The sequence below is a fragment of the Vulpes vulpes genome, chromosome 10 (genome assembly GCF_048418805.1).
Source record: "Vulpes vulpes isolate BD-2025 chromosome 10, VulVul3, whole genome shotgun sequence".
Classification (NCBI taxonomy): domain Eukaryota; kingdom Metazoa; phylum Chordata; class Mammalia; order Carnivora; family Canidae; genus Vulpes; species Vulpes vulpes.
The window spans coordinates 17,387,268-17,410,133 of NC_132789.1; the positions used below are offsets into that span (position 1 = coordinate 17,387,268).

Consider the following 22,866-nt stretch of genomic DNA (forward strand, 5'->3'; position numbering starts at 1 on the left):
TATGAGTGACATATTGAAAGCTACATTTGAAACTAAGGATATACTATAAGTTGGCTAACTGAATTTAAATAAAAAATAAAATGAAAAAAATTAATAAAATAGGAGTGACAGTAATTGGAATTACTCGTGAGGACAGAGAGAAGTATTATTCATGTAAGGTCCGTGGAGTGTGTCGCGTTACTGTCCACTAAATTTGCGTGGCGGCCTGCTGGTGGCCTGCCCCAGGTAACTGGGTCCTCTGTGCAAACCCTGCTTGCTCAGCAGGCCTGAGCGTCTGAACAGCTCAGAGGTGCCACGCGCATCAGAGCTGCTGCCCGCATGATCCCAGCCAGCCCCAGCCAACCTCTGCCATGGGCATTCTTTTCTCAGTTCTATGTTGTGTGCCTGCCATTTTTTCTTTTTCTTTTTTTTTTTAATTTTTATTTATTTATGATAGTCACAGAGAGAGAGAGAGAGAGAGAGAGAGAGAGAGGCAGAGATTCAGGCAGAGTGAGAAGGCAGGCTCCATGCACCGGGAACCTGATGTGGGATTCGATCCGGGGTCTCCAGGATCGCGCCCTGGGCCAAAGGCCGGCGCCAAACCGCTGTGCCACCCAGGGATCCCCCTGCCATTTTTTCTTAAAACATAGATGTCTAGGGGCTGGCTGTCTCTACCAGAATCTAGGGCATGTGGGATATACAGCAGTGTTGCCGTGTCACTGCCCTCCTGGCACACTCATTGTGCAGCCTCACAGGTCCTTCCAAAGAACCCCCCATCCTCCACACTCCCCCACGTATCCCAAGCACCTAACCAGGCTTTGTCCATTTGGCCCAAACGTATAAAGTGAGTTTAGTCACCTCTGCATGCAGCTGCCTTCAGAGGGGTTAGGTTACTTGTCCGAAGCCAGGCAGAAAATCATGGCTAGTCCTACAGTCACTGAAGACATGGGATGAGTCATCAAGACAACTTCCCAAGGAATAGAAATCACACGGAACCCTTAGAGGTCACTTCCTGCATCTGTTCAGCGAACAGATCATTCTAAATAGACTCAGTTTTCCATTGAATAGAAGACGGTTGGTTCATTCCACAACTAATTAAAGAGGCAAATATAACCATAATAGTGGAATGAGGTGGGCGCCAAGAACTTCTGGGCATCACAGTTCTGGGGGCAGCTCCAGGGAGCTGTTGATACCAGCCTGGACCTCCTGATCCAAAAGTGCTGACCTGCCCAGTGCAAGGCAGGTACCTCTCTGTCCAGGATACCCCAACCCTGAGATTCCCGAGACAGTACACACTGTGCTGGGCGTCCTGAAATAAGGGGAGAGAGACACAAAAGTGGGGAGTCTGAGTCACTGTCATGTGATGCCCCTCCTACAAGAAGGAAATGGCAAGGCCTCCCCTGATGCCTTGACAGCAGATTACCTGAGCAGAGAGGGAGGAGGTGGGGGAGGGGTCGAGGCTGTGATGGACAAACCCCTGGAGCTCTGCTTCCCACTTGCTCCACTCAATGGGAGAGTGGGGGAGTCAGCACATCTCTCTTGTCCTGCACTTGAGCTCCAAGGTGGGTGGGGGTAGGGGGCCGAGAACCAGTAGAAGCTGTGCCCCAGGAGGGTGCTCCCCCTGCTTCCTGAGGGCCAGAGGCTCTTACAGAAAGGGGACCCTGGAGAGAGAGAACTGCACCCCATGCTCCCTTCCGCTGCTCCCTCCTCCCAGACGGGGTTTCCTTTCTGCCCAGGAGCCTATCAGGATGCAACCTCTTTTCCACAGTGAAGCCCTGAGCTCAATGAAGTGGCCTCCATAGCCCAGCTTCTTCCTCCACATTGATCCCCATAGAGGTCCCCAGAGGGATCCCAAGCTCAGAGAACATTCTGATGCAGATTCAGATTCACAATGTCCCAAGGACAAAGAGCAGGGACAGGTGACAGACCAGCCAAACCTACCAGCTTCCTATTGTGGTGGGGGGCGGGTCTTCACCTCACCCCGTGGTTCCTTCCTCTCTGGGGGGCAGAGAGACAATGCACAGTGGTCCTCTCACCCAGGAGGGAAAGCGGCGTGGGGGGGGGGGGGCTCTGCAAGTCCGGTGGATGTTCCACTGGAGCCCTCCTTGGAACAAGCCCATTACTCTCAGCCTAAGATTGGACCCAGGGAACCAGGGATTGATGAGTCTATAGTTTGGGGAAGGGTGCAAGTATAGAATCCGGAGCCTGGGGATGAGCAAGGGGAGAGGGTTCCTGAAGTTTTTCCATGAGAGAAGCTGGTTTCAGGAACTAACATAATAATCCACACCAATGCTTCCAGGGCTGGAAGGAGCGATCCTCTGAGCAAGAGCCCCAGGCGGTGAGGACCACTGAGTCAGCAGATCATGCTCAGGACCTTAGGAAAGGGGGTGCAGCAACACACCCTGTGCCAGGGGACCAGAAGGCCAAGCATGACACGCCACCCACCCCCCCACACTTCCCCTGAACTCAGCAGCCACCACTTGCCCACTGAGCGATGGGGATGAGATAGGCTGTGGGCAGGAAGTACGAGCAGCCCACAGGTTTTTTGTCTTTTTCTCCTGTGGGCCTCAAGCAAAACGCAGACACCAAGCAGCTGTCTGGACACGAGAGGTAACAACCAACCTCATTGCCAGACTAGAACCCAAAGAGCCCAGGCTGCATGACCTGGAACCCAAGAATCATTCTGAGATCCCTAGGAGTCCGTTGCAATTCTGTGGATCAGCAATTTGGGAACACTGCCCCGGGGGGTGGCTGCAGCCAAGGTGCTCCCTGATTGCCCATGCCGTTGCTGTTTCCAGTGCCAGCGATGGTGGCCATCTGTCCTGGGCTCTTGGACACTGGGGGTAGCTGAGTCAGCCCTTGCCTGGGCCACAGACCCCAGCAGGGGAAGGAACGGCTGGAACAGACACCTGGGTGAGTGAGGGAGTGGAGCAGAGCTGAGGGGTCTCCCACAAATCTTCCACCTGGGGCAGCTCAGCTGTCACCAGTGCAGAGTGAAGGGGACAAGGGGGGAAGGAGCTCTGGACCCAGTGCAGGCACTTAAGGATTCCGTCCTCTGAGCCTCCAGCAGGGGGCTCCCCCAAGTCTCTCTTCTCTCCCTAGATCCCTATGGAGGGAGGGGTTCCTACATTCAAATATGTAGGTCCTTGCACCCTGACACTCCTGGGCAAGGTCTGAGAGGCAGAATAATGCCTCTGCCCCTCCCCACCTTCCCCAAAAGATGCTCCTGTTCTAATCCTTAGAATCTGCCCAGATGTTGCCTTACATGAGGAAGGATAATTAAAGTTGCAGATTTGGGGGTGGGAGGCACAAGAGTGGCCAACCAGGTCGCTAACCAACTGGTTAGGCTTACTTCGGCTCAGGTCATGATCCCAGGGTCCTGGGACTGAGCCCCACATTGGGCTCCCTGCTTAGCGGGAAGCCTGATTCTTCCTCTGCCTACTTGTGTTCTCTTTGTGTCAAAATCTTTCTAAAAAAATAAATAAAGTTGCAGATTGGGCTGTGAGGGCAATCTGGCTGGGACCTCTGTCACCCATTGATCCAGGGTTGATGATTCCCCTGATCTGGCTGGCTAGGCAGGTGCCCCCTTCCAGCCGCACTGCTCCATATGCATCCCTAGGGAAGCTGTGCGCTTGGTGGGAGAGGACGACCTTCCCCCATGGAGGACTGTTCTTTCAGCAAGGCTACAGGAGTAGAAAAAAAAAAAAAGAGGGTATAGGAGTAGCTGTGCTCCCCCGCTAGAACCTCCAAACAAGATCACAGGGTCCCTCTGCAAGAGATCACAGGGTAGTCCTTCCTGTGTTCTTCCAAGACTCCAGACACGTCCAAACGAAGCACTTCGTGTGGCAATCTGCCTTTCTTAAAAAGAAAAATTGCGGATGGACCTAAGGTTGCGCATCACCTAACAAAATAGGGACATGATCCTGGCTTATCCAAGTGTTCCCACCATCATCACAAGGGTCATTAAAAGAAGTGGGGAAGGGGACACCCGGGTGGCTCAGTGTTGAGTGTCTGCCTTCAGCTCAGGGCGTGATCCCGGAGCCCCGGGATTGAGTCCCACGTCGGGCTCCCTGCGTGGTGCCTGCTTCTCCCTCTGCCTGTCTCCGCCTTTCTCTCTCTCTCTCTCTCTCTCTCTCATAAATAAATAAAATCTTTAAAGAAAAAAAGAAAAAGTGGGGAAGAAGGGCCAGTGTTAGAAAGGACAGGGGAATTAATCAGCCACTGCCGGCTTTGAGGGTGGAAGGGGCCACGGGGCAAGGAATACAGCCAGCCTCTAGAAGGTGGAAAATGCAAGGAGACGCATTCTCTCCCGGCACCTCCAGAAAGAAACACACTGCTGACCTGTTTATCCCACGCCAGACCTCTAACCTGCAAAACTAAGATATTACATTTGTGAGGTCCGCAGTTGCTAGGTTCATGGTAATCAGTTACAGCAGCAAAGAAAACTGATACAGGCATTGCCATAGTGCTAGACTTGAATTATCACCATCATTTCAACAGAGAGAGAAAAAGCATTTGGCAAAATTCAACATCCATTCATGATAAAGACTCTCAGTAAAATAAAAATTAAGACTGTCAACCCAATGATGGACTCTTAGAATCTGCAGTTAACATGACAGTGATGAAAGCCAACATTATTTCCAACAGCAGTTGGTAAAGATCGTAACAAACAGGGTCATCGCTCTAGATTTCCTTACACTAGATATTGGTGCTATGTTCTTCTGTGCCTCGCCCTATCTTCAAAGCTGTTCAACATCCTTTTCTGGAATTTTGTCCTGGTCTCTGAACTGTGCTTATCAGTAGGAGGTTTGATAAATTTATATATATATATATATATATATATATATATATATATATATATATATTCACAACTGCCAGAGTCAGGAAGTTCAATTTTCTTATATAATCCATTGCTAGTTTGGCCAAATCCATTCCTGAAAGATCTTTAATTAGTTCAACAGGGCAGCCCAGGTGGCTCAGTGGTTTAGTGCCACTTTCGGCCCAGGGTGTGATCCTGAAGACCTGAGATCAGGTCCGGCGTCAGGCTCCCTGCATGGAGCCTGCTTCTCCCTCTGCCTGTGTCTGTCTGTCTGTCTCTCTCTCATGAATAAATTAAAATCTTGAAAAAAAAATTAGTTTCTCAACCTACTCAAGCAATGTGAAACTAGGCACTATGATACATTATAGACATATAGTTTATAAGCCTTTGGGACGATCAGGCTCTCTCCTAGAAATGTTGACTATCAGCCACCTTCTCCTAATTTATAAAGTGCTAGTAAGGGGGGAATAAATTCAGATAGTGCTTTAGTCACAAAAATATTTCCATGTATCTTAGAAAACCAACAGTGTTTTTTTCCTAGTCTGTAGATTAAGGAGACTGAAGACCAGAATAGGTTTTTAAAATAACAAGACCTGATTCAATTATTTTTAACATGAAGACCTTCATTGAATCACATCATCATTATAAATTTGTAAATCTAGAAGTTTTTGTATAGTGTTAATGATTTATATTGTACATATGGGAAACCTTCAGAAAGTTTTAGTAACCATTTTTAATTTGTTCTCTCTTTCTCTCTCTCTCTCTCTCTCTCTTTCTTTATGAGAGACAAAGAGAGGCAGAGATACAGGCAGAGGGAGAAGCAGGCTCCATGCAGGGAGCCCGATGTGGGACTCGTTCCCAGGACTCCGGGATTACACCCTAAGCCAACGGCAGACGCTCAACCACTGAGCCACTCAGGTATCCCGAATTTGTTCCTATTTCTTTATATATCTCTAGGAATATATTATCACAAGTTAAATTCAGAAAAGAACATGTTGCCTTATCTTTAATTATGGATCCATCAGTATTCCATTTATCATTATGAGGCCAGTTCTGGTAGTTAAGAAGTTACCTGGATTACATTATGTTTTTAAATGACTTGTTTTTATTTCTCATAAGGCTAGTTCAAATTGCAAACCTAAATTGACTGACTTATCAAAACAATTATACTGTTTATAAACATACCCTTTTTGGGATCCCTGAAGCTGATCTACTCCCTGCCAGTCACCAAAATACTATTTTATTTGGGAGTGTAAGAAAACAAAGGTTTACATCTTGTTTCCTGAATCTATTTAAAGATAGTTTTAAAAAGCGAGGGGGGGGGGGAAGTATCAGTTTTCAGAAAACCTAACAGCTGCATTTTAACAAATTATCCAAGACTCTTCTGATTATGGCACTAACAGTAACGTCACATTTGAAACACACACAAGAGAATGAATGAAACAGAAGTGCTAATAGAACTCTACATTTCCCTTCTTTGTAGAAAAAGTGAAATTTCAGTGTTCCAAGAACTGCCAATTCTTAAATTGCAAGGCTCTCCTTATTACAGCTCCACCAAAGATAACGTGCAAATTTCCACCCTACCCTGAAGAATAACCAATACTACATACATAGGTTATTCCTTTCCTACAAAGTTTTAGGTAGCAAATAAATCATTTCATTTTGCCTTTTAGAGCATTGTTGTCCCTTTAAACATGAAGGTTTCATAAAGATGTCATTTTTCAAAAAAAAAAAAAAAAAGATGTCATTTTTCCAGTCTACTTGTTCATGAGACTAATGCCCAATCTCAACGATGAGTGGAGTAGCTTGCTCTAAGTGCCACATGTTCAAGTGTGGTCAATCATAGTCATGGTAACACATTTCAAAGGTTGAGTTGAAAGACACAGCCTTCGTGGTCCATTTTCCTGCTTGGAAACTAGAAGGGTTATGTTAAGTCAGTGGTAGTAGTGACACACCACTCTGAATTTCCATGTGCTATCAAGAATGATTAGAATTTAAAACTATGCATCTTGGGGCACCTGGGTGGCTCAGTCAGTTGAGCGTCCAACTCTTGATTTCCGCTCAGGTCATGATCATGGGGTTATAAGATCAAGCCGCATATTGGGCTCCAAGCTAAGAGTGGGAGCCTGCTTGGGATTCTATCTGATCCCCCCTCACTCTCTGCCCCTCCCAGTTTATTCATTCTCTCTCTCAAAAAAAAATTTATATATACATATATATATATAACTATGCATCTAGGAAGGCATTTCAGAAGTACAGCTTAAAAAGAAAAAGTTTACAAATGCTGGTTTTCAACATGTCATCAGGCTTTCTTCTCTTGGTCACAGGTAAAAGAGACGGCTTGCCAGGGAATGGTGTGGTTCTTGATGAATACTCTGGCCCACAAGGTAAGCCAGTTTGTGGGCATAGTGACAAGGAGCAGGAACTCGAATGACACCCTTCAGCAGAAAGAACAACAACAAGGATTTCTTTAAACTTTCCATCTAAATTTAATGTTTCAGAGATATCAATTCAGAAGGCTCAAAAAGTATAGATTTAATGTTGAACAATCTTTGAGATCTAAAGGGAAATCCATATAAAAATACTTACCGGCAAATTATAATACATGTGGCATAGTCTGTAAGTGAGATACTGTATCCTATCTGGGGTGAAGCAAACCGTGTCGTGGATGACATTATAATGAGTGGGAGTGACAGTACCGTCTTTCACAGACTGACTCACGATAAAGAAATCATACCTGGAATCACAGAACACATGAATATAGACTATAGCTTATTTTCAGAAGAAAAAGAACATTGCAAACCTACTATCTGATGTGAGACAAATGGACAGAAATCCATTGTACAGAGTTTCCTTTATACTTAGAAGCCTGCTTAACTGTGGGGGGAGGATTTGGGAAAGCAAGTCCATAAAGGGCAATGCAACCACTGACCCATGTAATAATGCTCATGAGATTTCTATAGAAGCATCTGCGCTGACGCCTTGATGCAGAAACTTGAAACTGACACATTGGATCTGGCCACAGGGAAACTCAACTCAGAGTTCTAGGGATGGATGTTTTATGCCCCTCCCGGAGGATCAACGGAACCCATTCAAACCCCCTAATAGAATTGGCAAGATCCACCAGGTTCTTGTAGATACCGGCCTTTTTTTAAATTTTTATTTATTTATGATAGTCACACACACACACACACACACACACACACACACACACACACACACAGGCAGAGACATAGGCAGAGGGAGAAGCAGGCTCCATGCACCAGGAGCCAGACATGGGATTCGATCCCGGGTCTCCAGGATCGCACCCTGGGCCAAAGGCAGGTGCTAAACCGCTGTGCCATCCAGGGTTCCCTAGATACCGGATTTCTTATGTGTATTAGGCTATGCTTTATGTTAATCCTACTTTCCCACCTGCTTTTTCCTTTATCCCTTTCCTGTCTTCTACTAGATTGATCGATGCTTGTCTTTCCTTCCTTGCTCCCTGTCTGCTGGTATGAAGGGGTCCTGTTTCATTTCCCATCCAGGGTTCTACATTAATTCATTTGCACAATCGACAAATCTCTGCTTGACCAGAAGTTCTACCATTGCTCCTAACAACTGAAGAATCTCAGTATGTTTACAATATAGGCTTAAATTCTAAGAGAAAAAGGAAGATAGAAACCTCTAGAATCCCATGTGTATCTGTTCGTGTAATTTTTAAACCGTCTTTAGGTCAATCTATTCTCCACCAAACCACGCAAACCTTTTTTAAAAAGTTTCTATTTCTATTTGAATAAAAGAGAATCTCTAAATAAAAGTGGGGGGGGGGCTTACCATTGCCTCTTGGTCACCTCCACATCAATAACTGTTCCTGGAAGTGGGTTTTGAAGTCTTCCTTGAGACTCCACAAAAAATCTGGTGTTTATTCGTTTCTTCACCACAATGAAAGTTAGTTTGACCCTTAAAAGTAATGACAGATGTACTGTTGTCCTAGAGGCATTCAGAGTATTGAAGCACCACACACACACAGGATTCCTTAAGAAGAATCTGTGGAAGGTATAGTCCCCCCACACACCAACTTTACTGTCCTAGCTCCATGAGCCTGACCTAAGCAGTAAGAGAGGTTTCTATTCACAGCCACTCATATCTTAGGGGGAAGAACTTCCTCACAAGGTTGGGGCTGCTTCTATCTGTGGTGGGAACCAGGCCCCAGTGACAAGCAGAGGAGGCAGAGGAGAGGCATTCCCCAGCCCCAGGACCTACAAAACTCCAGAATAAAGAAGTTGCCTAAACACAAACCATCACCAGGCTGTGTTTATGGATTTTAATAAGTACCTGAGCTTAACAAGCCCTCCTACATCAAGGCTTCCAGGGAGATTAGAAAAAAGTTACAGGTTCTTAGGGGTTCCCTGGGGAGGATACAATCAGGAACATTCTAGTTCTGCTCTGTCCTCTGACTTGGGTGTGGACCAGAAAGTCAAAGAATGAATTCCCCATCCAGCAACTGATGCCCTCTGTGCCATGCTCTCTCTCTTAATTCACAGATCATAACTGTGATATTCCTTTCAAAGACTGAAATGTAGAGTTTAGAAAATCTGCACTTTACAATTTATATACCCAGAGTCTTTAGGGTACACAGATCTTAAGGAGGACTCAATCTGTGGGACTTCATGATCCATCAGTGCTTGAAGCTGACCATCCCCAACTCCATCCCGATACACAATGATAGCTTGTGGTAGAAACTGATTATGTTTACACCAGAGCTTCAGGGCAGCTGGAAGGAAACCAGAAACACGGGTGAATAAGCCGTAACTCAGAACCAACTGGCCACTGCTATTTGTAACAACTTCTAGGTTCATGTTCTTTCAATCCTGTAGCCTCCAGGACACGTTCACTGCCTTTTGGTCTTCACGTGAGCTCAGCATTTCTCAACAGCACCACTACAGAAATTCTGAGCCAGATAATTCTTTGTGGGGGCAGAATGGGTGTTGCTGTCTTCTGTAGCATGCCTGGTCTCTACCCGCTAGTTGGAGGCCAGTAGCACCTCCATCCCAGCTGTTACAATGGAGCGCATCTCTAGGCATTGCCAGACGTCTCCGGGGGGACAGTGTGTTCACTTGCAGACAACTACCCAGATGGAGTCAGGCACACCAATCTTGATGGGACACTAACCTTCCAAGCAGGTTTTAAGCCCGTTCACAAGCTCCTGCCCCGATTCCTGGAAAATGCACTGAGAGAACCACCTTGTTTGGAGAAAAATAAGCTGTCAGTTTGAGATAGGAGTCTTAAAAATTCCCTTATTTTTCATCCTGAGTTAATCTAGGACCTCTGGTGGCGGGGAGGGGGGAGTCACTATGAGTAGCTGAAGATCCAATCAGGAATCCATTCTTTGATGCCTCTGCAGAGATCGAAGCATTGGTCTCTTCCAGTACCCTAGGCATTTATTAAAATTGTGAATGCACACAAATAGGAATATGGAAGCATTCACTAACATTGGTACAAATTACACGCACTTTCAATGTGCAGGACTACTGCCGTCTCATGGTGGACACCCAAAATAAATAGCCAGTGTTCCTGGAGATTCCTGCTTCCAAGCTGAGGTCTTAAAAAAATGGTTCATCCATAATCATGCTTTATGGGAACCACCTGCTTTGGAGCAGTAATTTTTACTTGACCACTTCCCAACAGATCAAGCAATACTGGTCTCAAGTTTCTATCCCCTGTTTTTTTAATTGCTTCAAACTATTGCAATGACCTGACATGATATAATACATTTGTCTGCTTTTTTTCCCCAGAATTTACAGTCTACAAGATGAAATCATGGTATGTTCAAATGCTGAGAACAGAGCAGCGGAAACGTTGTGCCAAAAAGCAAGGGTTCGCCCTTTCATGAAGATGGCGCCGAAGGTGAAGAAGGAAGCCCCTGCCCCTCCCAAAGCTGAAGCCAAAGAAAAGGCTTTGAAAGCTAAGAAAGTGGTGAAAGGCGAGCAGTCACAAAAAAAAAAAAAAAAGATCTGCACGTCACCTACATTCCGATGACCCAAGACCCCGTGTCTCCAAAGGCAGCCCAAATATCCTCGAAAGAGAGCCCCCAGGAGAAACAAGCTTGATCACTATGCCATCAAGTTCCCCTTAACTACTGAGTCAGCCATGAAGAAAATAGAAGACAACAATACACTTGTGCTCATTGTGGATGTCAAGGCCAATAAGCACCAGATAAAACAGGCTGTAAAGAAGCTCTATGACACTGATGTGGCGAAGGTCAACACCTTGATCAGGTCTGATGGAGAGAAGAAAGCATATGTTCGACTGGCTCCTGATTATGAGCTTTGGATGTTGCCAACAAAATTGGGATCATCTAAACTGAGTCCAGCCAACTATAAATCTAAATATAAATTTTTTCACCATAAAAAAAAGCAAAAAAAAAAAAAAAAAAAAAAAAAGCAAGGGTTCAAAATTATTTATGAACTGAATGAAATCATTTGGGAAATATAAAAATTAATGAAAGGGAATAAAGGGAAAGGAGAGAAAATGAGTGAAAATCTCAGTGAGGGTGACAAAACATGAGAGACACCTAACTCTGGGAAACGAGGGGTAGTGGAAAGGGAGGTGGGTGGGGGTTGGGGTGACTGGGTGATGGGCACTGAGGGGACACTTGGCGGGATGAGCACTGGGTGTTCTATGTTGGCAAATTGAACTCCAATTTAAAAGAATTAAAAATTTAAAAATGAACCGAATGAGAGCTTAATTTCTTTCCATGATTGAAACATTATTTTCCACATGCCCTCCCACCATAAAAGCAAACCAATATTATATTAAACTAGAACTGGAACTAGACTGGAATAATTGATGCCATTCATGAAAATAAAAATGGACCCCCTTAAAGAATACTCTGTAATTATACCAAGGGGGCTAGTAAATCCTCAGGAAGCATAACAGTGATTGGTGATGGTCATACACATGCTAATGCTCAAGAAACTAAACTGAAGAATGTGCAAACTCCTTTGAAGGTAGGTTCTACTCTAAGCACAGAAAACAAAAGTATCCCTGGAGCAAGGGAGAAACATGAGATATGGAAGCATATGTTCTTCGGCAGATCCATTACATATAGATCTGTGAAGAGCAGATCCTGTACCTATAGGCTTCTGATTGTATTCCTAGGTCTGTCTTCCCCATGTGGGGCCTGAGTCCTTCCCCGTGTGTTAATGGGGAGACTCACTGATCATCAGAGCCCCCAGTGAGCAGAAATCTAACGCTTGGAATCTGTGACTATTGTATCGCCCCTGTGATTATGTCCTATGTCACAGTTGGCTTTAGGGAAGATTTTCCAGATGGACCTTATCTAATTTCATAACCCCCTGAAAAAGCAAGATAGCAGAAGGGGGAAGAGAGATTTGAAGCAGAACAAGGACTGTGTGCTCTGGGGGAGCAGGGCATTCAAGAAGGAATATGGATGAAGTCCCAGGAGCTGAAACAGGCCTGTAGCTGGCAGCCAGCAAGGAAAGGGGGACCTCTGTCCTTCATCTACCAAAAACAAAAACAAAACAAAAAAAAGATTCTACCACAAGGATGTGCACTTGCAATAGGACCTCAAGCCTCCAGAGGAGAATGTGGCTTGGCCAACATGGCCAACCTGATGGCTGCCTGACAGACCTTCGCGCAGACACAGGAGTGTCCTCTTAAGCTGCCATGTTTGTCGTCATCTGTTAAGCAGCAACAGAAAAATGATATAGACCCTTCCACATCAAATGTATTTGGAGCATAACTTTGCCAGAAGAGGAAGAGAATACCCTGCCCATGGCCCTCGTCAACAAACATTAGTTAGGCCCACCTCTCCTGTTTGGTCTACAGCTAGTTGCCATCTACACAATGTCTGCCTACGCCCACTCACTGCGTCAATTCCTGATTGATGCTGGACACGAAGCCTGCAATTGACTTCCGCCGATTTACAATATCATGGAAACAGTCGATACCAATGCACATCGCATTCTGTAACTGAAATTTTTTAAAAAAGGTAAGACATTGAGTTAGAACACAATAGAAGCACAATTAAGCAACTGCGTTTAAGATGGTTGAGTCTTAAATTCCACTGAACACAAGTGAAATAAAGAGAAGGCAATGAAATCCAACGTACTCCTGTCTCCACCTTCCAGAGGGCTCCTCCCATCTTGCAGTTCATCTGCTGGGCAATCTTTGTCGCAATGGTCATCAGCGTCTGGGGTTTGTCTAAGGTCCGTGCCACGACACACTGGCTTGGGGTCGGACACTTGACACACAGGTATTGTTTTATGCCATCATACAGGTCTTTCTTTTCACTGGACAGCACGCAAAGGACCTTGAAAGAAAGCAACAAGACTACCGAGGACATGAAACCACAGTAATGGGAGAAGTGGATGTCACGTCAAGCAAACTACCTAGGTGGAGGAACAGAGTCTGTTCATTCAATCCACAGCTGGCCCAGGAGGGTAAAGGGTCTGGAATCCCATTCCATTCAATAATGGCGAAGGTGAGCATATGGAAGAGGAAAGAGCCTAGGAGCCAGGCATGGGCAATATGCATGAATCACTTGCACTTGCAAAGTCTTTACGTCCTGGCTATTCTGTTTCTAGGAGTTTATCATGAAGTTGACACAGAGGGTTAACAAGCACAGACTGAAACGTACCATCATCAGGAACGTCACCCCTTACATGATGGGTGCTATGTGAGAGCACTTGCCAAGCATTGTACTTGACTCAGTTAATTCTTCAATAACCTACTGAGATCAAGACTAGTATCCCCATTTTACCCCTAAGCAAATAAGCTCAGGAGTTATGGAAACTGTCTGATGTACAGGCAGCAGGGCAAGATTTCTAACACGTGCTCAGACCTCCAACAGGACATGGGGTCATAAGAAAGAGCAATTACTGTTTGGTTGCTTTCTAACTATAATGGAAGATCCTCAATGTATTATTTCTAACATGATGATGCTTCTAGGAAGATTTTTTGGGGATAATCCTCAATCAGACTAGGGAAATTCCTTTCTCATTTTAAAAATTTCACATGAATGAATGTGGAATTCTATCAAATGCATTTTGTACTTTTTTTTTTTTACATTTAATCTGCAATTATTTTTCCTATAATTCACCACACTGTTTCTTTTTCTGAAGATTGCATTTCAGGCTTACTGTCACCCTAGGCCCATGGTATTCTACTTTTTTTTTTATGATTTTTAATTTACTTATCTGATAGAGAATGAGAGTTATCACAGGAGGAGAGAAAGAGAAAGAGGCACTGAGCAGGGAGCCTGATATTCTAATATCATTGCTACTTTCAAGTTATTCTTTGGTTTTTGAATGTATATGATTTAATGATTTCTAATTGTAATAGACTGCAGTCAATGTGTGTGTTTGAAAGGACACCAATCCATTATTGGCTTAGGATTTCTCCATGCCTGTTGGGATCACTTAAAGATGAAGGCTAAACTAACTTATAGATATGCTTTTCTTAAAGCACCTAATCTTTTGGGTACAGATTACACACACACACACCTCCATTTATTTATATATACACATATATAAATATACGTATTTATGTATATTTCAATAGCTCAATAAGTCAGGCTTTTAAGTACAATTGCAAAATCTAGATTCTAATTTTTTCTGTGATGATTTCTGAGTATTCAGAGAGTGGTCAGCTAATGCATCCTACAATTTCAGCTTCTGGAATAGCATAGGCCAGTCTCCTCCTAAGAAGAGCTGTTCAAACTGATGAAAACACAGGGACTGTGCCTGTTTGGGGCTCAGGCAGTCTAACAAGGTCATAAAGAGTTATTAGGTTAAGACAGGAAAGAAGTAGGGACCCAGAGAGATGATCTCAGCAATTGAGGCCACTTTCTCCCAAAGTGTTTGCCCACTCTCCAGTGAACATGGCTGAAAGGTCAGAGACCATGAACAGGCTGACAGCCTCAGAGACAGGAAAGGACAGAAATTGAAGACAAGTCCCTGCCAAAGAAAGGGCACTTGAGATTAATTTTGAGTGGTAGACACTCAAGATCTAACAGATGAGATTTATAACACTACAAGGTAAGACAGGAAGCTGCTGTCAATGGGACACCTGAGTGGCTCAGCGGTTTAGCACCTGCCTTTGGCCCAGGGCATGATCCTGGAGTCCTACATCGGGCTCCCTGCATGGAGCCTGCTTCTGTCTCTCCTGTCTCTTTCATGAATAAATAAAATCTTTGTAAAAAAAAAAAAAAAAAGGGTGGGGGCAGCCCCGGTGGTGTAACGGTTTAGCACCGCCTGCAGCCCAGGGTGTGATCCTGGAGACCCTGGATCGAGTCCCACGTCGTGCTCTCTGCATGGAGCCTGCTTCTCCCTCTGCCTGTGTCTCTGCCTCTCTCTATCTGCATCTGTATGAATAAATAAATAAAATCTTAAAAAAAAAAAGTAAGTGCTATCAAATAGAAACTTACCATCTGTGTTTTGGAGGAAACATGATTTTCTAAGACGGTTGTATAGGACTGGACTGTATCACTTACTTCAAGCCTAGAAAATAAGTATATATCATCTGTATTCAAAAGTTAAGTATGTAACAAACGTTTTATGCAGCCAATGGAGCACCACATAAAAACAAGGTACAATGTTAAAAAAAAAAAAAAAACTACTTTTAACTAATGGTCATGAAAGATTTACTTATTTGAGCGAGAGCTAAACCGCTGAGCCACTCAGGTGTCCCATTGACAGAGTAAAATCATTAAATCATATACGTTCAAAAACCAAAGAATAACTTGAAAGTAGCAATGATATTAGAATATCAGGCTCCCTGCTCAGTGCCTCTTTCTCTTTCTCTCCTCCTGTGATAACTCTCATTCTCTATCAGATAAGTAAATTAAAAATCATAAAAAAAAAAAGTAGAATACCATGGGCCTAGGGTGACAGTAAGCCTGAAATGCAATCTTCAGAAAAAGAAACAGTTAGTGTGGTGAATTATAGGAAAAATAATTGCAGATTAAATGTAAAAAAAAAAAAAAGTACAAAATGCATTTGATAGAATTCCACATTCATTCATGTGAAAAGAAATTTTTAAAATGAGAAAGGAATTTCCCTAGTCTGATTGAGGATTATCCCCAAAAAATCTTCCTAGAAGCATCATCATGTTAGAAATAATACTTCGTGGATCTTCCATTATAGTTAGAAAGCAACCAAACAGTAATTGCTCTTTCTTATGACCCCATGTCCTGTTGGAGGTCTGAGCACGTGTTAGAAATCTTGCCCTGCTGCCTGTACATCAGACAGTTTCCATAACTCCTGAGCTTATTTGCGTAGGGGTAAAATGCACACATAAGGGGAGGGGCAGACAGAGTGAATCTTAAGCATACTCTCCACTGAGCACCCAGCTGGATCTGAGCCAAAACCAAGAGTCAGATGCTTAACTGACTGAGCCACCCAAGTACCCTGATAAGTTTGTTCTTAAAACAAAAATAAGTTCAATGTTTGGCTTCCTCAGCATGTATCCCAATAGCCACAAACTATATATCCCCAAAGCCTATTTTACAGTTAATTGGAATAGATTAGGCTTTTTTGTTTACAAACCTCCAGGGTTTTAATACAGTGACCAATTCCTATAATTTAATATAATCTGACTCCACTTTACCTCCGATTTGAAGATCGGTTGTTATAGATCTTAATTTCAGCTCTACTTACATTTTTGCCTCTCTCATAGCTATGCCCATGGTGGGTGTGACTTTCCGTAGACTCTGTACTAAGGATGAGGCCGCTCCATAATTTCTCGTAGGATAGAGTATTAGCCAATGATCTAGTGACTTCACATTGAGTAAGGGTCCACTTCTGGTCTCTCTCGACCAATCTGCAAACTGTGGATGGGAGTCAAACTGGAAGACATAGTATAAGACTTCAATTTTTAAAGAAATACCGACAAAGAGCCTTTCTATTGCAAATTCTTGCTACTTCCTACTGAAACGTTACAATTTTAAACTTTGGTCATAACTGAATTACATACTCTTCCCTTAAGATAGTGGTAAGTAATACTGGGATTCTATCATGGGTTACTCTGGATTGTTTGGATTCTAGCTATTTGACTCTTAAGGATATACTTGGCAGATTGTTTTGCCACGAGAGATGTCCACAACTCCAAACATGGTAAACTATAGAGTTTACTATATGCCAAGGATGTTACATGCTTTCTAACTGAACACCTGCTCGCTCTCCCCTAGAGAAAGGACAAACAGCCCAAGAAGAGAGAGCAGTGAGTTACTGACCTGACTTAGGTCCTCTGCATTATTATTCATTTGGCCCCAAATGACTGCAAGAGTAACTAGAACATGACCATTTTGAAGCTGTCTTACCGCTCTTCTTCCTTGAAAAATTCTTACTTCTTTCAAGATCCTTCCCGAGAAGGACACGAAGTTGGTATCAAATTTCAAATCCCAGAGTTGAAGTTCCCGTTGTACCTCCCTATTTCTGAAAGTTAAAATATTTCCACAGAATAGAACCAAAGGAAATAAGCAAAAATGATGATCCATTTGCAAAATTCTAGTTAATCTAAGATGCCTTGTTGTTTGTCTTCTGTATTGACATGTTGCAGAGAGAGGGTTTCTAGTACTCTGAAATCATGTCCTTACTCTCACATTTGTGCTTAGGGTCTTTCTATTTTGTTCTTCCCCTCCAGACCTCCTCTAACTTTGCATCAATGGAACAAATAGAGTTGTTCCCACAAGAGGTCGTTTTCTTCCAACCTGTTGTTTTTTAGTTGGAGAATCTGAGATATCAAGAGTTCTGCACGGGTCTCATCTTCAGGACACACACACAAAGACACAGAGAGAAGAATAGGACTTACGTTTGTATAGTATTCATCAGTTTCCGTAATTCGTGCTGCCTTCTTTCTGGATCCAACCTCATATGAAGAGCCAAGTCTCTCATCACCCTGTAGTCTTTTCGCATTTTATCTGATAGACCTTTAAAAAGTTAAGAAGATATAGCTAAACAAGCAAGAATAAATATGTATGTGAAGAAGCCTTGATGATTTTATCTGGAAGAGGAAGAGCCAATGGAGAGAACACAGCTCTGGGTCATTATGGAGTACTGTGAAAAGCATGTACTTCTACATCATAACATCTGGGGCTTGAAAGGGGTGGTCTTCTATGAGGACTGCATAAATCTGAAGTACCTGTCAGGTAGCATAGCTCAGGAACCAGCATTATAGGCTTATGGGGTGTGTCCTGTTGGCTCTTTTTCCATTTGCCTTTGCTGATCAACAGTGGCTGAGTTAGGTCAGTAACCTCTGTATTATACTGCTGCTCAAAAGAGGTGAGAAAGAACACTGGTGTGACTGTCAGCAAAGCCTAGTCAAGTCACCTAAATAGGTACAAAAAAGTCTGGATCACCAACAGAGGCCCAGGGGTGTGCTAGGAAGACTATTTCCCCAAGTTTAAGAACACGTTAAAGATACTCTTAATAGTCTCTTAATTTAGATGTCCCAGGGATGACCTCTTTTTTCCCTGTAAGCACACATGGCCCAGGAGAACAAGACTCTCATAAACATTGTGTTGGGGTCACTGTACCAGCCTTCTTTGACTTGCTATAGGTAAATGCAGGACCAAGCCTTGAATTACATATTTCTCACTATAGTACTGCCTTAAAAAATTAAGGATGTAATTAAGAACTTTGAAGAGGATTCCCACATTAATGGGGGACGACAAACCTGGTCACTCCTTGCAGCTGCAATACTACAGCTATTCCAAACATGCCTCCTGCATCATCGAAACTTTTCCGCCAGGAAAAGGCATTTGCCAAGACATTTATCCAGAAGCTCCTATCCCTAGGCTGCAATTCCTGTACAATAAAGTGCCTTTCCTCTCCCACATAAAGTGATGGTCTGTCATAGATCCTTCCATGCTGACCAGTGAGATCCTCATCAGTCACCAGTTAGCCACATGAATTCTGGTGGGATTGGTTAAGTATCTTGAGAATGTCAAAGGAGTTCCAGAGACAAGAAGACTTCAAATCCAGTGTTCATGGTGCTTTACCTCTGGAGCTGAACTACTACTTTTAATTCTCTGTAGTTATTTGAAAGGCAGCTGGGATTCACCTCCGTTCCCCTGCTTCTAGAGTCTTAAGGCAGGAGCTTGTGCAAGTATATGTATATACATGTGTGCGGAATCATGGCATCATTTTAGGGCCTCAATCACCACTCCCACCCCTGAGACTAGCACAGCCTTTGTACAAGCTGTTCTGTCGAGAACTTTGAGAAACACACTATTAATTCTCATGGCTGTCCTGTGATATCCCATAGGGATCTCCTACAACACCAACTTCTGCATCTCCACAGGAATTTCCTTGTCCCACTTTGCATTACTATGAAAGCTTTTCTGCAAGCCAGGATTGTGCTTTCCTTTTAAGGGCTCATCTATGGATTTCAGGATTTTTCTAGATCTCATGACAATACAACTAGATTGCCATCTGTTATTATACTGAGTTCCCACCAGGACATCCCAAGACTACTCAAGTCATTTCAAAGGTCACCTAAACCAATGACTTTTGAAGTAAAATCTGGAGAATGATCAAGCAAATATCAGCCTGATATCCCTGTCTGCAACTCCATCATAGGCTATGTCAACCCAACAATCCCCAAGCCAGCTCCTCACACAGAATCTCCCATTGCAATAAGTGATGCCAGCCTCCACTCACTTCCTCAGATAAAGCCAGAGACTCCTCTTACCATTACTCACTACATTTGAGCCATCAAAAGTCCTCTTGTCTGCCCCATCCATTCCCTTTCTAATCCAGGTTACCATTATCACTGATCTAAATAGACTTAAGCACCTCCCTACTGGTGTCCCTGCCTCCCTTTTTACCCGCATATTCCCTGTACCCATACATTCCCTGTACATTAGACCCACATCTGTAAAATAAAGTGCCCCATTTCATCTATCTGTATAGTCTCACTTAACGGTAAAATCCAATGTGTGTAGGTGGATAGAACTTTATACAGTGTGGCTCCCACGTCCTCCTCTGACGTCATATCCTGCAACCCTGTACACGTCCCACCCACAACTGGGTTTATTTCTTGACAGGACACTCTAGCCTTGTTTGGGATCTGGATACATCATGCCCATCCTGAAAGTGGTGTAAGAGACAATTCTTCTCACCAATCTGCACACAGCTTGCTCCTTTCTGACAGTCACATGCCAGCTACTCAGAGCTTTCTATGACCAGCAGTCTAAGCCACCAGACATTCTCCATAACACCTCTTGATTATCTGCATAGATTTCCCCCAATACATGCTTTCTTCTTGTCTGCCATCTCTCTTCCTGCTACAAGGATGCAAGTTCCTTAAGAACAGAGAACTCAGTAGTCTTACCAATGTATACCCAAGTTGTATAATGAGCACTCATTACATGCTTTCAGGTTAAACAAGTAAGTACTAAGCGTGGAGCACAAGTGGGGATGATGCCATAATAGCACCATACCCTTGAATGGCTGTGTACTCTCAGTGCTTCCAAGTAGCTAGGTTTTGGATTCCTAATAAAATTTAGAGAAAAAAAAACCCCAGCTTATACTTTTCTAAGTTCTTTCCGTTTGCTATAAATATCTCTAACTCCTTGAATTCTCTCTTAACTGCCAAAGCTAGAGAACCAACCTCACCACCTAGTGCATCTTTGTTCATGAAGTTTACTTGTTTCTTTGTGAATAAAGATTGAGGAATCCGGGATCCCTGGGTGGCGCAGCGGTTTGGCGCCTGCCTTTGGCCCAGGGCGCGATCCTGGAGACCCGGGATCGAATCCCACATCGGGCTCCCGGTGCATGGAGCCTGCTTCTCCCTCTGCCTATGTCTCTGCCTCTCTCTCTCTCTCTCTGACTATCATAAATAAATTAAAAAAAAAATAAAAATAAAAAAATAAAAAAAAAAGATTGAGGAATCCATGAGTTATGAGATTTAGCACACAAGTGACATAATTTCTGATAGTAATTTTTCACTTTTTCATTTTGAACCAAGTCCTAGAGAGCTGAAACTTCTACATAGGTGAAGTCCTCATATCTGAAATTTTGCCATATTTTATTTTCAACCCACCAATCCATCAACATGTTTAAAACTATCATAGCCATGTCCAAGACTCATTAAAGAGGTCTTATTGGAGCCATTCTAATTATGTAACATATATACAAGGTACCCAAATACATGGACAAATTCATGTAAGTTATAATACCCTCCAAGAGAAACCCTGTAATATATAGATTTTGACTTATGATCTAACATGTGACTATCAGTTATACATAGGAGACATATTTGATTAAATAAGAAAAAATATTTAGACATACTGAAATAAAAGATTGCATACCTCCCTGTAGTAGTCTACAAAGGTGATTTCAGCACCACCTGATTTCTTAAATTTGGTTCTGGGATTATCCTCCCAATTAATAGCATCCACCCTATAGGTTTTGTTGTTATACCTGTGGAATATTCACAATATATGGTATTATTCCTAATGTATTCATAGCATGGGATCAGGCAAGAATTAATAGGCTTTAAATCCTACAGGTAATTGCAGGATATATCAGCTTTATTATATTCAATATATTCACCGAGTTGTACACTCTTCAACACAACCCAAACACCACAACCACGAGCAGTCACTCCTCATGTCCACTCAACTTCCCCAGTCCTTAGATAACTGCTAGTTTAAAGTCCATCCTATACGTTTGCCTACCTGACCTGTTGCATAGGAATTGAGTCATACGATATGTGACCCTTCCTGACTGCCTTCTCCCACTCAGCATAATGTCTTTCGAGATTCATTCCTGCTATAGCATATACTTGTACTTAATTCCTACTTATTGCCAAATAAAAACATAGCATATCTATAATGGGATATATGTTTCAGCGGATGAACATTCAAGTTGTTTACACTCTTAAGCTATTATGAATAATGCTGTCAGGTCTACAAAATTGGTACATTGGCCATAAGTTTTCATTTTTCTTGGGTACATAACCAGGAATAGAACTGCTGGATCACATGGCCACACTATATTTAGCATGTTGAGGAAGTGCCATACTGTTTTCCAAGGAGATCATACCATTTCACATTTATACCAGCAACGTTTGAGGGTTGGTTCTGATTTTTCACATCCTTGCCAACATTTAGTATCTGCTTTCTTAATTTTAGCCATCCTAGTGGGTACGAAGTGCTATTTCACTGTGGTTTTACTCTGCATTTCCCTCATGGCTAATAACATTGAGTATATTTTCATGTGATTATGGATCATTTTTATATTTTGTTCAGAGAAATGTTGATTCAGATCCTTTACCCATTTTTTAAAAGTTATCTTTTGACTTGTACCTGTTCTTTACTTAAATAGATGCAAGTTAGGAGATTGAGAGAAAACAATTGCAAATCACCTTTCTATCCATTGTTTTTCACTTTTGACTTTGAAGAACAAACGTGTTTAATTTGATGAAGTACAATTTATACTTTTCTTTTGTCATCCCTTCTCTGTTGGTGTCCTATAAGGGTTTTGCTCACCTAAAGAAGATTTACTCCTATAGTTTCTTCAAAGACTTTTAAACTTTTAACACTTACATTGAGGTCTATTTTGAGTTTATCTTGGAGTGAAATTGGAGTTAATTTTGTATATTGTGTCAGGAAGGGCCAGGTGGATACCCAGTGGTCACAGCAATATTTGCTGAAAGAGTATTCCTTCTCTAAACTGTCTTGACACTCTTGTTGAAAAAAAGAAACTGACTATAAACTGACTTTGGGACTCAATTCTATTCCATCAATCTTTTCATCTGTCCTTTTGCCACTGTCTTGATTACTAGCTTTATAAGTTTTGAAATTAGGGAGCAAAAGTCCTCAACTTTACTCTTAAGATGATGTTGCTAAACAACTTTCAATCCACACTCAAAGTGTCTGGTTTAAAGGGAGAGCAAAAAACTAACTTCAAGTGGAAATTTGCCCATAGGTTCTATCTAATTAAGCCCTGATTTTTTTTTAACTAGTTAGACACAAAGCAAAAGAAATTTGGAAGGAATATATTCTGTTATGTGCAGGACAGGGTTCCACAAGATGACTGGATCAGCATTAGGAATTA

General features: G+C 42.9%; 1 protein-coding gene across 1 annotated transcript in view; it reads right to left on the reverse strand.

Annotated features, from left to right (window-relative positions):
* Positions 1 to 4,436: 4,436 nt before the first annotated feature.
* LOC140594319 (piwi-like protein 1) overlaps positions 4,437 to 22,866 on the reverse strand; it is a 127,253-nt gene continuing 108,823 nt past the window's right edge. The window contains exons 9-21 of the mRNA XM_072725252.1: positions 21,117 to 21,228; positions 17,945 to 18,071; positions 17,615 to 17,732; positions 17,124 to 17,238; positions 16,462 to 16,649; positions 15,231 to 15,303; positions 12,915 to 13,115; positions 12,672 to 12,775; positions 9,953 to 10,023; positions 9,398 to 9,554; positions 8,615 to 8,740; positions 7,388 to 7,535; positions 4,437 to 7,236 (exon numbers count right to left, since the gene is read on the reverse strand). Of these exons, the coding sequence (XP_072581353.1) occupies positions 7,120 to 7,236; positions 7,388 to 7,535; positions 8,615 to 8,740; positions 9,398 to 9,554; positions 9,953 to 10,023; positions 12,672 to 12,775; positions 12,915 to 13,115; positions 15,231 to 15,303; positions 16,462 to 16,649; positions 17,124 to 17,238; positions 17,615 to 17,732; positions 17,945 to 18,071; positions 21,117 to 21,228 (1,657 nt within the window). The 3' untranslated portion in view covers positions 4,437 to 7,119. The remainder of the gene's footprint in view (positions 7,237 to 7,387; positions 7,536 to 8,614; positions 8,741 to 9,397; positions 9,555 to 9,952; positions 10,024 to 12,671; positions 12,776 to 12,914; positions 13,116 to 15,230; positions 15,304 to 16,461; positions 16,650 to 17,123; positions 17,239 to 17,614; positions 17,733 to 17,944; positions 18,072 to 21,116; positions 21,229 to 22,866) is intronic.